The sequence below is a fragment of the Girardinichthys multiradiatus genome, chromosome 1 (genome assembly GCF_021462225.1).
Source record: "Girardinichthys multiradiatus isolate DD_20200921_A chromosome 1, DD_fGirMul_XY1, whole genome shotgun sequence".
NCBI classification, from domain to species: Eukaryota; Metazoa; Chordata; class Actinopteri; order Cyprinodontiformes; family Goodeidae; genus Girardinichthys; species Girardinichthys multiradiatus.
Window position 1 is genome coordinate 33,139,089 of NC_061794.1, and position 14,887 is coordinate 33,153,975.

At 38.2% G+C, this 14,887-nt stretch overlaps 1 protein-coding gene across 2 annotated transcripts in view; it reads left to right on the forward strand.

The window, feature by feature from the left end:
• The window catches only part of nup210 (nucleoporin 210), a 43,580-nt gene extending 29,799 nt beyond the window's left edge, over positions 1-13,781 (forward strand). Inside the window, exons 32-40 of one of the 2 annotated variants that reach the window (XM_047372557.1) lie at positions 625-845; positions 1,112-1,248; positions 2,314-2,428; positions 2,709-2,855; positions 5,078-5,328; positions 5,414-5,615; positions 8,038-8,157; positions 9,382-9,459; positions 12,646-13,781. In XM_047372557.1, the coding sequence (XP_047228513.1) occupies positions 625-845; positions 1,112-1,248; positions 2,314-2,428; positions 2,709-2,855; positions 5,078-5,328; positions 5,414-5,615; positions 8,038-8,157; positions 9,382-9,459; positions 12,646-12,749 (1,375 nt within the window). In that variant the 3' untranslated portion in view covers positions 12,750-13,781. Of the gene's footprint in view, positions 1-624; positions 846-1,111; positions 1,249-2,313; positions 2,429-2,708; positions 2,856-5,077; positions 5,329-5,413; positions 5,616-8,034; positions 8,158-9,381; positions 9,460-12,645 lie in introns of both variants that reach the window. The other variant, XM_047372548.1, reaches the window with a different exon arrangement.
• The last annotated feature ends 1,106 nt before the right edge of the window (positions 13,782-14,887 follow it).

Here is a 14,887-nt window from a genome sequence, read left to right on the forward strand (position 1 = left end):
TGAGCCAGTTTTCAAGGTTAGAGTCTGAAAAAGAGCACATAGAGTTAGTTACAGTAAAAGCTCAGTCAGTAGCTATATCTAGGACAGAGAAAGGGTTCAACACTAAAAGACAGGGCCATGTGGATCATCTGTAGAAGGTGAGCATTAAGTTGTTGCCAGCAGAAGTTCGGACGATTCCCCTCTCCAGAAAGGTGTCATAGGTAGACACAGAGCCAGGCCAGGTGTTGCTTCTAGGAAGAGAAAAGAGAGAGAACAAATCATAGATGCATATTTAAGTGGAGGGCAAACGGAATGGGGTCCTAAAAAATGTATTAAATACATATCTATACAGTGTTTGCTGTACATCAGATATTTACTGAACAAAAGCCTGTTTACTTAGTCCCAACACTCTTTAAAACATACACTTTACAGTATGATCCTGATGGACAAATTTCATTTAATATTTTCAGAGCATCCCCACATGTTAAACAAAACAAATGTTATAGTCTGTTTTTTAACAAGTAGCTTGAACTACAAACACAATTGCATGCTCTTATAGTTTACTCATTTTCATTTTACTGTGAACCGACTGTATCACCTACTGTCTTTGCTGCCATTGACCTGTGGCTCTTTGCTTTCTCCCAGAGATGATCTGGTACAGGTGGGAGTCGGCCCCACTAACCACTCACTGACAGTGAGAACTGTCAACGTAGGTCTCACACTTCTTGCTGTGTGGGATAATGAAAACATGGGTGTGGCAGACTATGTTCCACTTCCTGTTGAGCATGCTATTGATATGGATGAAGCCAACAAACTGGTTGTGGGTGATGTGGTCTGCTTCCAAGCAAAGTTAACAAACCCAGATGGTGAGTGGTGCACAAATTACACAAAAACATTTGTGCAAATAGTACCAAGATAACATTTAGAAAGTTTAGATATTTCTGTCAGTATATTACTATTATTTGCTTCTGTATGTGGCAAAATCCTTTTTCCAGTTTAACTCTTGCAGTTTTCCCCTACAAAATCAGTTTGTTTCTAGCTTGGTAACTTTTTCCCCTGATGCTTGCTATAAAGAATTTTTATTTACTACCCAATATTTGTACCACAGGTAATTTTCCTGCCTTCTTTTTAGGTGCTTATGGAACATGGAGTTCCTCTGAAAGTGGCGTTCTCCAGGTGGACCCTAAAAGCGGGGCAGCTGTAGCCAGAGACTCTGGGACAATTACTGTGTACTATGAAATACCTGGTGTTCTGAAAACGTACAGAGAGGTTAGTTATGTGTTTATTCTCTTTTATTACCACGCTTTGATAAAGCAGATTTAATGCACTCTTATGTCTCGTTTATATTGTATTTACCAGCATGATAAATGACATGCAAAAGACTTCTTTTTTTTTTTTTTTTGTAATTCTCCAAACTGCAAAACTTCCTGGCTTTTTTTTGTTTACTTTCAGCAATATAATTAAAAAAGGAAACATTTTTTAAGAGCTGTAGTACATGCATTATCATTGATCAAGAACAAAAATGCTTACGTTACGTTACGTTAGAAAAATGACCCTTACTGTTATGGCTAAACCCACCTTTGAGCAGTGGAGAGAGAGACTGAAGAGGGTGAGAGCGTGTTCACAATGAAACAAACTAACTTACTTACCGATGAATTTGGCTTTGTGAGCGTCTTTCATCACAGTTTGCTTGGTCAAACAGATAGGTTAAAACATGGATTGAGAATTGACACACTTCAAATAAAGAAATGAATAAAACCTCAATTAACTGACTGTTTTGTAAATAATGTCTTAAATATTTCTGCTGAGAATTTGTTTCTCTTCTTGCCTTTTTTGTTCATTCTCTGGCCATTATTGCAGTTTTTTCAGTGCTGGAGATATGAAATGTCAATTCTTGTTTGTTTCTTTTCTGAAAATCCTGCTTATAATTTAATTTTAGATAATTTGTTGGAAGACTTTATTTTGCCCCCTTTATGTCCGCTGATGCTCATTCAGAACCCCGTTTATTTCGCTAGGCGACATGACAATGACCCCTTGACCAAAATATAATTGTAGGAGTTGGGTAATCAAATTTTAACACAGCAGATTAGAGAAAATTTAAAATTACCAGCCAGGTGGCCACTTAAAGAGGGTACAAACCTTCCCCAAGGCAGATATATGGTCCCCTGTTGCACGGTGCCTTTTCTCGTCTGGAAGTTTAAGGTACGAAACAATCAAAGCTGCAGAGGTGTGACATGGGAACGGCGTGAAATGACCAGGTCCCTTTCAAACGCACACATTGAAATACTTCCAGCTTATCGACTGTATTACATGTGTTTGATTGTTACTCTGTAGGTGATTGTGGAAGCGCCTTCTAGAACAGCAGCTATGGCCCAATCTTCCCCTGTCAGGTCTGGAAAGGAGACAAAAGTCCTACTTACGACCAGAGAGAGAGGAACCAACCTCATCGGTGAGGATCTTTCAAACAAACATCTGCTTTATAATGAGCGGTTTGCTACTGAAATATTTCTGGTTGTAACTTGTCTGTTTAGCTGCAAGTAAATCTAGGGGTTTAGATAAAAGGTAAGCAGTGTGAAGAGCAACAAAGTTAAAATATGATGGCCAAATTAGAATCACCTCTTAAGTAATAAACAAGTAATAAATGAAAAAAGCTAGTTTAAAGCCTTTTAAATTTTTATGTATTTGGATAAAAATGATCTTTCAGCTTTGTATTGTGCTTTACTCTCCAGGAGCTTGTTCACCTACCCAGATAGAAGCTGTTGCAAAGCTTCAGCCAGAGAAATCTGTAAGTTGCCATCTCAGCTTTAACAGCGACACTATTGACTTCTCTGCCAACGATGTCTTCAAAACACACACAGGCTTTGACTCCAGCATTGGTAAGACTTCATCTGAATTCCAGTCAGAAAGTCGGTTCAATACCAGAAAAGCTTGTAAACACATTGGGAGCATTTTACTCTATTGAATTATTGAACAAAAATCAAATGTTCTGATGTGTTGAACACATTTTATGTATGAAGCCATTGTTACTTGTTTCAAGGTTAATAGTCTTTGTTGGATAAAGTCACAGAAGGCCCAGATCTATGGTTTGAATGTTGGTGAAGCATTTGTTTTTCTGTGGTTTCAAGCTGTAGCTCAAGATTGCTTTTAAATGTTGATGCCCCTGTGTTTGTCCATTATTTGGCGTTTACAGCATTTCCTTGTTTTTAGAAACTATCTTCAAATCTAACCTCATCACTCAGTTTTGCAAAGGATGGAGAAATACTGTTCATAAGACCATAACATTGCTTAAATTATGACTCATGCAGCTTTAGTTTTCCTCTGCTGATTGTCTCTTGTGGGCAGTTTACATTCTTTCCTGTGTTTTTTAGTGTTCTGTTCTAAAAAAAAATAGAAATGGTATGTTTAAATCTAACTTAGAAATGGTGTTTATGTCTGTGCTCTTCATGAGAGCAGGAAAATACCGTTTACAAGGGCCTAATCAATACCTGCATTGCCCAAGGAATAAATTTAATAGAGGCCATAAAAGGTGTCCAAGTGATGCATTGAACTGTGGAGAGTCCATGTTGCTTGAAAGCACTGATGTAATTGTGTTTGGGGTTTTGGACTCGCCCTACTTGCTTGTTTATCACATTTGGGATCCACTGGTTGTTTACCATCACACGCTTCCACGGCTTCTTATGGACTTTCTAATTGCACCATTTGATTGTGAAACTTAGGTCAGAGGTTAAAACTGTAGAGCAAAATACAGTCTACATTACAGTGAATGTTTTTAACCTCACAACCTTAAACTTTCATGTAGTTTCATGTTGACCCCCACTGACCCCACTGGATCAGTGCTGTTTAAAAACACCTTTTGCTGCCCAGAGACTACATTTATTCCCATTTTTCTTTGCAGCAAAGCTCTGTCTAACTGAATGGAGAGTGTCTGTGAACATCAATTTTTAAGCCTTTCCACATATTCTCAATTAGATTGGGTCTTTGACTGGGCCATTTTAACACATAATCATTCTTTAAGCTGAACCATTCCATTATACGTCTAAGCGTGTGGTCTTTGTCGTGCTGGAAGGTGAACCTCCACCTCATTCTCAAGTCTTTTGCACCCACTAGCACTTTTAATTCTTCCAAGCTGCCCTATATGTAGCTCTGTTTCTCTTATAAACTCTAACCATCTTGCCTGACTCTAAAGAACAATATTCCCACAGCATGATGGTGCCTCCACCATACTATACCAGGAAGGTTGTGTTTTCAGGGGGATTTGCAGTGTTTAATATTGGCCTCATTTAACAAGAACGCCTTCTTCCACGTGATCGTTGCATGCCCTGCCTGGTTTATAACTTCAAACAGGACTTCTCACGGCTTTCTTTTGGCAACGGACTTCATTTTGCCACTTTTCCATAGAGATCAGATTTGTGGAGAACATGACCAATAGTTGTCCTGTTATTAGATTCTCCCACCTGAGCTATGGACATCTGCAGCCCTCCCAGTGTTACGTTTTAGCCTCTTGGCTGCTCTTCCGATTAATGCTTTTTGTGCCTGCCCTGTTAGTTTAGGTTGACAGCTATGTTTGCAGGTGTGCCATACTCTATGTATTCAGATGATTGACTGAACAGAACTCCATCAGATTTGGGAACATTGCTTTAACTTCCACTCTACTGTCTTCCTGACCTGTCTGCTGTGTTTCTTGGTTTTCATGATGCTGTTTGGATACTAATGTTCTGAAACAAACCTCTGAGGCCTTCGCTGAGCAGCTAAAATATACTGAAATTAAATTGCAAACAGGTAGACTTTGTTTACTAAGTCTGAAAGCATAGGTTGCTCTGGATTGTATTTATGGGTCTCAAATTAAAGTTGGCGTCAACTTGTAAAAAATTGTCCTTCTACTTTACAACGATGTGGTACTCTGTCGGTCTGTCACATAAAATCCCTGTAAAGTAAACTGAAGTTTATGGTTGTAATGTGACAAAATGCGAAACATTTCATCTCGTGCAAACACTTTTTGCAGGGCGCTGTATCTTTAAGCTTCTCTGATATTAAACTGATATTAGAGAGCCCATGACTGACATGACCACCCCTTCTGAAATCTCTGTGTTTGCTCCAGGTCTCTATACATGTTCTATCACCTTGCAGCCCATGACTGAACAACAGACCCGTGTGCTTAGCGTGTCCATGACCAACCTGCTGGTGAAAGCAGACCTGGTTGGCACCGTTTTCACTGGAGAACAAGTTGGCACCCGGCTGCCCATAGAGCCGGGCCTTTACTCGGACCAGACGGAGCTGCTGCTCTCCAACCTGCACCCATCTGCTGAGTTCACAGTTTATGGGCCTCCCACTGTTCTGTCCAACATGGAGGTGAAGAATTGTTTGGGAAATATGTAACACAAAATATGTTTCTAAGGAAATGGGTAGGGGTTGTGAACACACTTTTTGTCTGTAGGTGGTCTCTACTTCTCCCAGTGTTACCGTCCATGAGAAAGAGGTCCATCAAGGATTCCCCAGCTATACAAAGTACACTGTTAACGCTGTGGACCTTCATTCAGCAGTTTCAGCTTCTGTCTCCTTAAGCAGCTCTTCTGGCCAGAGTTTGGTCATCCCAGTCAGTTTCATTCATGTTGCTGATCCCAACGCTGCCAAACAAGGTCAGACCCTGTTTCTGTGTTTTCTTTTTTGCCTCAGATCTCAGGAAATGTAGCAGAGCCAACATCTTTCCAAAACTCAATTTTTTTCCAGCTAATTTGAAGCTGTATAAAAGCAATTATCACACCATGACCTAGTGTAGCTATTTAATTTGCTGTAGGTTGTTATTAATATGTAATTATACTAAATAATTGCCATATACTGAAGTTGAAGTCTTGGGAAAGGGGGCAGCTACACTCACTTATTGCACTGTTTTTCTGTTCTATAGATGGCTAGATAGATATTATATATAAAAAATTATTCATATAATTATATAAAACAATTGTATAAAGCAACTTCTTGTATTGTTACAAAGTATTGATATTAAGCCACATTGCCCTGTATTTATGTGCATGACCCATAACCAGTCTCATAAACTATCAAATAAATTACCCTATAACTCATTTGCAAAATCAGGAAATTTCTGTAATTCTCCACATTAAATATTTTTTTTCAAAATCAAAGACAATTACACTTCATCTAAAGCTATTAGAATCAATTGGTGTGAATCACTACTAGAATCAAGAGCTGATATTAATCTGCTCACTAATAACAAATGAATATTAAATCTAACAAACACGCTAATTCTACTTAACTAATTCAATTACAGTTAAAAAGGTACGTTTTATGGAAAAAGATAATGAACATTCAAAATGCTAATTAAACTGATAAAAATTCAAGAGTTTATCTAGAGTTTCTCCCAGATGACCACTGAAAGGTTTTAAGTTTTATTACTTACTTTAATCATAGGAGACCAGGCAGGGGAACGTAAAAACCACGTCTACCGGCTTTCAGCACCAAAACTGCCACCATAGAACTGAAGAGTATCTTAGCGGGTCAGACATGGGCACATCTCTTTTCATGTGGTTCTTGCCTCCGTTTCTATTGATCTAAGTTCCGTCTGAGATCGGCAAACGGTACTGTGCTGGTCGGGCAGAGGTTTTTTTTTTCTTCATCTTTGGATATCTTACAGAATCAAAATGCAGATACAAATTAAGATTATTAAGTGACTGAGTGCATGTCCTGGGTGTATGAAAGAAAACATTGGGTGATGCACAACTTTGCACAAAAATAGACAAACTGTTGTGTACGTTGCAAACCAAAAGATATTTAATGCAACCAGATCTCAAAAGATTGATCAGTCCAGGTAAAACTTTCTTGGTGGATTCTAAGATTTGGTCTGAGACCTTGAGCTCAGCTCTGCTCTCTCACAGCAAATGCTTCCGGTCTCACCAGAGACTGATCGACCAATCAACCAAAAGCAGACATGGGCTAACCTGAGAGAGACCGTACGAAGTCTTGGTATGCAGCCCATTATGAATGCATTCAACTGTTTGTTTAAAACAGCTTTTCTTCAACTTTCTCCTAACTGCAGGTGTTAAATTACATCATTTTGTTACGTTTTAAATTAGTGCATTTGTTCATTTATTTTGTCTTCCATCAGATTCTTATCAAATATTATTTATTACATCTACAAACTCCATGATGGAGGGAAGCAATAAGCCCTGTCCACAGAAACTATTATCACACATTCAGCCTTTCCTTTCTTTGTCCTAAACTGGATTATTGTTTGTGTGGGCAATCCAGATCCAAACTTTTATGTTGGGATATCCACTGCCAACTCTTTCATCCTGGAAGAGTATATATTAAAACCAGACTTTGCTTTAAAACAGAGATTTAAATAGCTGGCTGAGACCTATTGTCAATAACTGTTATGAATCTTTACTGTATTCTGAAAGAAGAAGTTGAGGTTGGTTAACCAAAGTGTAAAAATGCTAAAGTCTCATACCAGAGCTCAAAAATGCCTCAAAAAGTTTTATTTATTTTACTTTTAGGTAAGTTAATCATAATTCAAGGTGGTCTATGTTTGGCCTGTTTTGGTCTGAAATTTAAATGGCATTATCTTAGAAAGTCTTGAATCTAACTGTCTGAAACTTAAACCCCGATTTAAAAATCAAACTTCTTTCCGTAACCTGTCTCACAACTGCTTTCACATTTCACCAATTTTTATGCGTATTGTATTAATTATTCATGCATTCATTCCATGGAATAAAAACAGACACACTAACAATCCCTATTTAAAGTTTCGGCTAATACAGAAGTTGACCTTAACAACCTAGCAAGGTCATATGCTTCTTGGAGATATATTTTGGAGATCGGCCACTCTTGGGGTTAGGAAGTTGTTTTGAATAGACCTACGATTAAACAAGCACATATGGACGTAACCTGTAGAAAAGCAGGTCAGTGAGAAAACGTGCAGGACTTTGGGATTTAACAAACTTCAGTGTGATTTCCTAGAATAAGTAAATGTTTGTGTGCTACGTTCTCCTCTCTTCTAAGAAGCTTTGACAGTCTGCTCTCTTGTTCTCTGCTTCCTCTCAGCAGCGGCCCCTCTAGGTGGCTTCATGGAGGACGGCCACTCCTTCCACAGCTTCATAAACTCCTACCAGATGATGTTCTGCACGTTGTTCGCTCTGCTGGCGGGCACAGCTATCGTCATCATTGGTGGGTCACCTCAATTTGCAACGCTTTCATTTTGTAGGTAGAAGAACTTTTGAAGGAGTTAAAAAGTTTAGTTTTCTATTCTTGGTTTACTCTACAGGCAAAGGATTCTAGAAAAAGAGACACGATGATGTGTTAAATGTGTCTAATCTAGACCTTTGCTGCAGGAAAGGGAAAAAAAATTAAATTTCATTGGAAACGACTTAAATCAAAAGAAAATGGCTGCTTCAAAGGGTTGCCTCTGGGGAAAATCAAGTTAAAGGTGTGCACAATCCTTTTATGCTGCCAGCTATCTGTGGGATATCTCTATCAGTCAGGTCTTCAGTAGCTGGTTGGCTGATTCATTGGATCTATAACGGACTGTTAATTCAGACAGAGACATCTCACCTCTTCATCTTGAAAAGCAATGCGGCTGCTTCGCACAATGTTTCAGATCATTTTGCCTCTAAAGGATTAGATGTCTGTGAAAGTGTTGATGCATGTATCTGAATGTGGGTACAAGGTGCTCCCCCATGAGCCAGCATTTATTCATGCTCCTTTGTTGGCAGAGAATCATTAAAATGCACCAGTTCTACATGCAAAAACAATAGCTGTAATAGAAGTACCTCAGTGATACCCAAGAGGTGCTGCTCAGGGTCCTTTAATCTATTATTTTATTAGAAACTTGCTTAAGTTGTCCAGAGAGCTAGATTTAGACTTTTTATGCAATATTTGTGTAAGGAAATTGAGATGTTTTTGTTAAATATTCCAGAACCCCTCCTCTTTATACTACACATGTAAAGAGGAGGGATGTACATCCTTCCACAGTACATCTGTTTAAGGATGTAGTTAGAATGAACTCATATTTGTCTCTGTCTTCCTTCACCACAATGAGCCTAATAATCTCCTTTAACATTGCAGTCACTAAGATTTTTATCAGGTGTAACCAAGAAAGCTAGTTAAAGTCCATCCAGCTGTCCCTGAACCAAATACTGCATTCACGTAGTTTTTAGTGTTTTGGACACACTGATACGATGACAACTGTGAGTCAATATATTTTGCAGCTCTAGTTTCCCATCAGCACCTGCAGATTAAAGGTAAGGATAAGTTAGTATAATTGATGAGAGAGCGAACGGTTCTGCTTAAAGAACCCCTTAGACCACACACCTGCCTCAGGTCTTTAAACCTTTTTTTTTTTTCCTGTATTTGAAAAAAGTGGCAAAATTGATGCATTTCTTTCCCCTGCAGTCCTGCACTCTTTGCTGTCTCCAAAGGAACAATCATATCACCCAGCTTTCATCCACAGGACACCTCCACCCGTCAATGGTAGGACACAAATATGTTCAAGCTTTGTCCACAAATGTACTTAAAGATTGATGGATTCTGATGAATACGCCATGAAACAGCAGTTCATTTGTCTCGATTCAGTGAAGATAAATTTGAATGCATGATGTTACTTTGAAGCTCTCCCACATTTTCATTAGAAGAGATTTGACATCAAGAACACTGGCAGTCAGTAGATTCGTGAAAGAAATCACTTTTCATCCGGAGAAGTAAAGCAGTGAAAATGGATTTTCTCTGAAAGCAGCTGAAGAGCTAAAAGACATCCATCCTTCATTTGTGGAAACTTTGTTTTAATCCTGCATTTAAAGTAAACAAACATTGGCCATAAAAAAGAAAATCAGCTGTAGCTTCCTTATCAAGAATAAACCCTCTAACCTTTATTGAATTTTTAACAAAAACAAACTGACTCGGTGTGTTTACAGTTTAAAATGAAAGTGGAAATTTTCCATTTGATACATTTAACGAACAGGAACAAGAATCTAATTCTTTTTCCTCTTTTATTCGGCCTGCTGATCGCTAGGCATAGCCGATCAAGGGGAAATTGGCCAATTTTGATCACTGACCAATTGATTGGTACTTTAGTCGTTCGTTCGGATGCTCTGCAGTAACAAGGTAAATAAGAGGAGTTTTTTTCAGCCAAACTGACGCCCTAGTGGTGGAATCATGGAAACTGTTAGTTGATGGCCAGTGATGAAGCTCTCTTTCTAGCTGTGGAATAGGATGAAGGCGGTGGTGTATCTATTTAAATCTGTTTTAATCCTTCTAAGTGTAAAATAGTCACTGCACAAAGTTTTATCAGGTTTATTCTCCGAATATTACGGCTCCAAATAGGTGTTTTGGCTATTGTGACCTTCAGATAAACTTTGAATTGCTGGCTGATGGCTTGAAAACCCACAAAACACACATGTGGCTGCTGCTGTGGTTGACTATCCCTCAGGTGGAAAAAAAGGTTTGCTCTTTATCTTTCAGGCTACCCTACTGTATTTGGTCCTCAACAACTCTTTGAAAATAAATCGAACCCCAGTTGTTTCTTCCAGTCAACTTTCCATTAAAATGCTTTAGTACAGCACTGTGGGAGCCACCCGTGTTTCTTTAGCCATTACCTTTGGTGGCTTCCCATCCTTGTCCAGGGTGTCAATGACTGTCTGCTGGACAACTATCAAGTCAGCAGTCTTCCCTGTAGTTGTGTAGGCCATAATATAACCTTTCGGTTTAAAGCATAATTTTTTTATTAGTCTTGTTTAATCTAGTTTTCTGAGAAATATAATTTTTGGATTTCATTAGCTGTAAATCATAGGGATGCACGATATATCTGCATTGACATTGGTATCGGCCCAATAAGTAAAACTGGGCAGATATAAATGGCCTATATTTATTACCATCTTGTTGCTCTATGTGTTTTTTGGAGGGGGAAGGGTTGGCCATATTTGCCGTATTTTGTTGGGCATGTGATGATGAAAGTGATGCAGTGCAGGACTGAAGGGTGTTTTAACTGGAGCAGAGAAGCGATGTCAGCAGTGTGGTCATTTTTTTAGGGTGTTGTAGTGAGATATGATATATAATATCATATCTCACTACAACACCAAATAATGATATGTAATATCATTAAATATCGGTTATCTGCGATAACACTGACATTAATATCAATATCGGCATGAATTTTGATATCGGTGCATCCCCAGTAAACCATAATCATCAAAAATAAACACTTTAAATAAATGATCATGTGTAATGAATGAATATAAATATTTGAATTGATAAAAAATACCCAAATCACTTCTTAAAATTCTAAGTCTCTGAGATCTGCCTGTATTTGATCGGTCCATCTTCCCCTTCTTACTGCTGTTGTCTGTTATAAGCAACTTTGAGCTTGTATTTCTCTAAAGTCACTTGCAAATCTCGTGAGTCACGAATTGCGGGCCTTTGGTCTTGTTCTTGAACGTCAAGTTGCTTGTTTGGTCTTGGCTTTCTTTCCAAGTGAAACCCCTTGATTATTTCCCAGCTCTCCACAATGAAGCAAAACACGAGTGGTAGGTAGTTTGTCCTTTCCACGCCATCGTTTCCTGGTTATCCTGCCCAAACGAGTCGACTCGGCACAGCCCAAACACACTTGCGCCAGAGCGCAGAGTTACAGAAATGAGTGATGAGACAGCGTGGGAATGAGTTGCAGTATGTGGGGAAAATATGAGTAAAATATAAAATGTGTGCCTTTTCTTTTTAACAGTGTTTAAAGAAAGCTTTTTAAATCTGTTTACTGGCACGTTGCTGGTTCTGTTAGTCAGTCTATGTCCATTTTCACACACTAGCTCCCATTCTTGATCCTCAGTCACAACAATCAGTACTAGTTCCCTCCTTTCCCTTATTCTGACATACATGACTGTAAACATTTCTATAGATTTGACACTGTTTTATCACATTTGTTTTCTTTTGTGACCTTTTATGAAGAACATTTCTAAATCAGTTGGTCACGACTTAAGAAGAGACCATTCTGTATGGGACATCAGGTAACTTCTCAACTGCAACAATCTATAAAAGTATGTTGACATCAACCCATATTTCTCTTGAATCTGACCAAATGATTTCAGAATCTCCCCTTCAAACAAGTCATCAATAAAGATTAAATTCTTATTTTGCCAGACTCGAAACCCTGAATTGTTCTGCCCCAGTAAAAAATCTATTTTATCCAAAATTTTCATGGCTCTGGATATAGGTTGAGGAGCTTTGATACTTTTTCTGATACTTTTTCTAATCATGCTTATAATCTTTTGTGTGCATTCCATCCATGTTTTTGCGATTTTGTATTTGTTCCAATTTTCAGCCGAACAAAAACAATTTACTTTTCTTTTGATCAGAGGTTAAAAGTATTCAAAAAGTTAAGTTATTCAAAATTTGTTTGGTGAAAGTGATTAGCATAATGTTGCTGTTTCTTATGCATAATACCACAATAAATCTATACTATTACACTGTTTACAAGTGGCCTCTGTTTTACACAATGCGCTGGGTTGCTCAAAAAGCCTTTTTTGGGCCTATTTCCATAGAGCTGGTGGCTTGTTTCTCTCGTGAGATCTGGCAGCACTGGTAGCTGATCAGATTTCGCAAACCAACAATGCTCCATTGTGTTTTGTGTTCTTTATTAACAGTTTTTTTTTTTTTATCCAACTCTTTCAGGTCAGGACTCGCCCGTATCGAATTCTTTCAACCGCATCACACCAAGATTTAGTCCAAACAGCTCTTATAGGTCGCAGCTCTATTCTCCAGACTACAAGTCCTGATTGGGCCCTCTGTTCTTCGACATGTCAACAACTCAGGCCATTAATATATGAATAATGTGCCTCTGAGTCGCAGGAGGAAAGCTGTGTGATGTCGCAGGTCATCTGCTTTCAGATGTTGGTACAGAAATGTAAAATATAACAAAAATTGAATATATCAGTTAAAATTGATGCAGAATAATTGCAGGGCTCTTTGCCTTGTTTTTTTCTTTGTGTTTTATGTTTAAGTGTGATGTGCTGTTTGAATATGAAGAATATGACGTGTGTGGAACTATACAAACTCTGCTGTTTTGTTCTGTTTTGCTGCCCCATTAATGACTGAAATATTTACAAAGTGTTTGAAAACCAAATCATTTGCTTGAGCTTGAAAAGTTCTACTTGGTGTTTGATATTAACTTGTGTGCCGCTTATATTTGACATGTGAAGGTCTGTAACTCAGGAAAAACCATATCCATTGTCAAGCAACAAGCTAAGTTGATTTAATTTTTTGACCTCAGTTGGTCGTAGCTATAACTGTCGTTCACTGAATCCGTCCTTAAAAGACGCTGAACCCTCCAAATGTGTCAAACTCCAACTAAGTTGGTCTAATTTCCGTCTCGGGCATTTTTTAATTATTATTTAAACGTTCTGATGTTTGAGCCACATTGTATGCAGCTCTTGTTTGGTTTGTTAATGTGAAACAGTTTCAAATGTGAACCATCATTCAGATTGTATCTGTCTTTACAAACGCACTCAAATGTGACTTGGGCTCATTTTGAAAAATGTGACTGACTGTTTCTCGGCATTTCTAGAAAGATAACTTATAGCAGTGTTGAAATGCAGATTCATCAAAGTGTGACTTGGTTTTAAGTGAAATTCTGGTATTGGATGCTTATTGACAGGAGTGTCTTTATGTTGCTTATCTAATGTCTATGATTGGCAGTTATGCTTTCATTCAACTCTGAACAAATTTCGGCACATGATTGAGAGAAGTTTATTTGCTTGTGTGAGAAGATGCTTGTATTTGCTAATTACAGATTTTACTGTTTATGTTGAGTTTGTCTCATCTATGTGCTTATTCTTTTATGATTATAGCTCACATTTAATGAAAATGCAAAGTTCTAGTATTACGTTATGCCGATAAAAAGGATGTTGAGTTGAGCAATGTTATGTTCTGGTATAAACAATATTAGGAAGGTTCTGACTTGACAGTTATCCAGCAGCTGATCACTGACATCCTCCAAAGGTTCTTGCTAAATAAGCTGGCTGTAGATTGTTGTATCCCAGCATATTAAGAGAGTTGAGTGAAGGGAAAAAAGTCCTTTTCAAATTAAAGGAAATGTTTACAAATCAAGGTCCCAGAGTCTGGAGGAAGTGTGGAGAGTTACAGATTCAATGCAATGCATATGTATTTGCTCAGTTTGTTTACAGTTTCCTCTTTAGTCCTATCTAGCTTTAGGAAAAAGTAAAGAAATTTAGTTGAGGTAAACAGAACTTAAATTATACCTTCATGTTTTCTTTCTGAAGATGTTTTCTGTTTAACCCTGTCTCTTGCAATTTAAGGAACTATTGCTGCATCTAACTGTATGTACTCTTTCACTGGGTCAAGTCTTGTTTAGCTGTTTCTTTCCTAAAGGAGCTGTTGCTGCCATTAACGGCACCGGTGCTTCTGTGTTTGTTTTTGTGTGTCTGCTCTGGCTTCTCAAACTTCTCTTCAGTTGTGGCAATCAACTCCTCTGTTGCCGCATGTTCATTCAGGACCTTCAGGAGGGATTGCTGCAAATTCAGTAATTTGATGTAATCAGCTCCATTTCCTTACATAGAAAACGTTTGACCAACTGGCATAATACACTGAAGTTGACAGCATAATTTTCTGAGTTGAAATGAATATAAGCGAGTTTGGATCCATCTATATGACTGAGTTGAATTACCTACATACTATTACTGTATATAAACTAAATCAGTTTGTTTTGAAAAGTGTCTTGAGATGACATTTGTTGCTAGCACGCTTTTAAAATAATAACTTGCAAACATCAAGAAGAGGAAGGCACTAGATCGCCCAGGTTCTGTGAAACCCTTCGACCACTGATCCAGTCTGTCTCCGGTTTTTCTGTGACTTTCCCCTGAGCTGCTGAGGTGTTGTTAGTCACCGAGCTCATTTG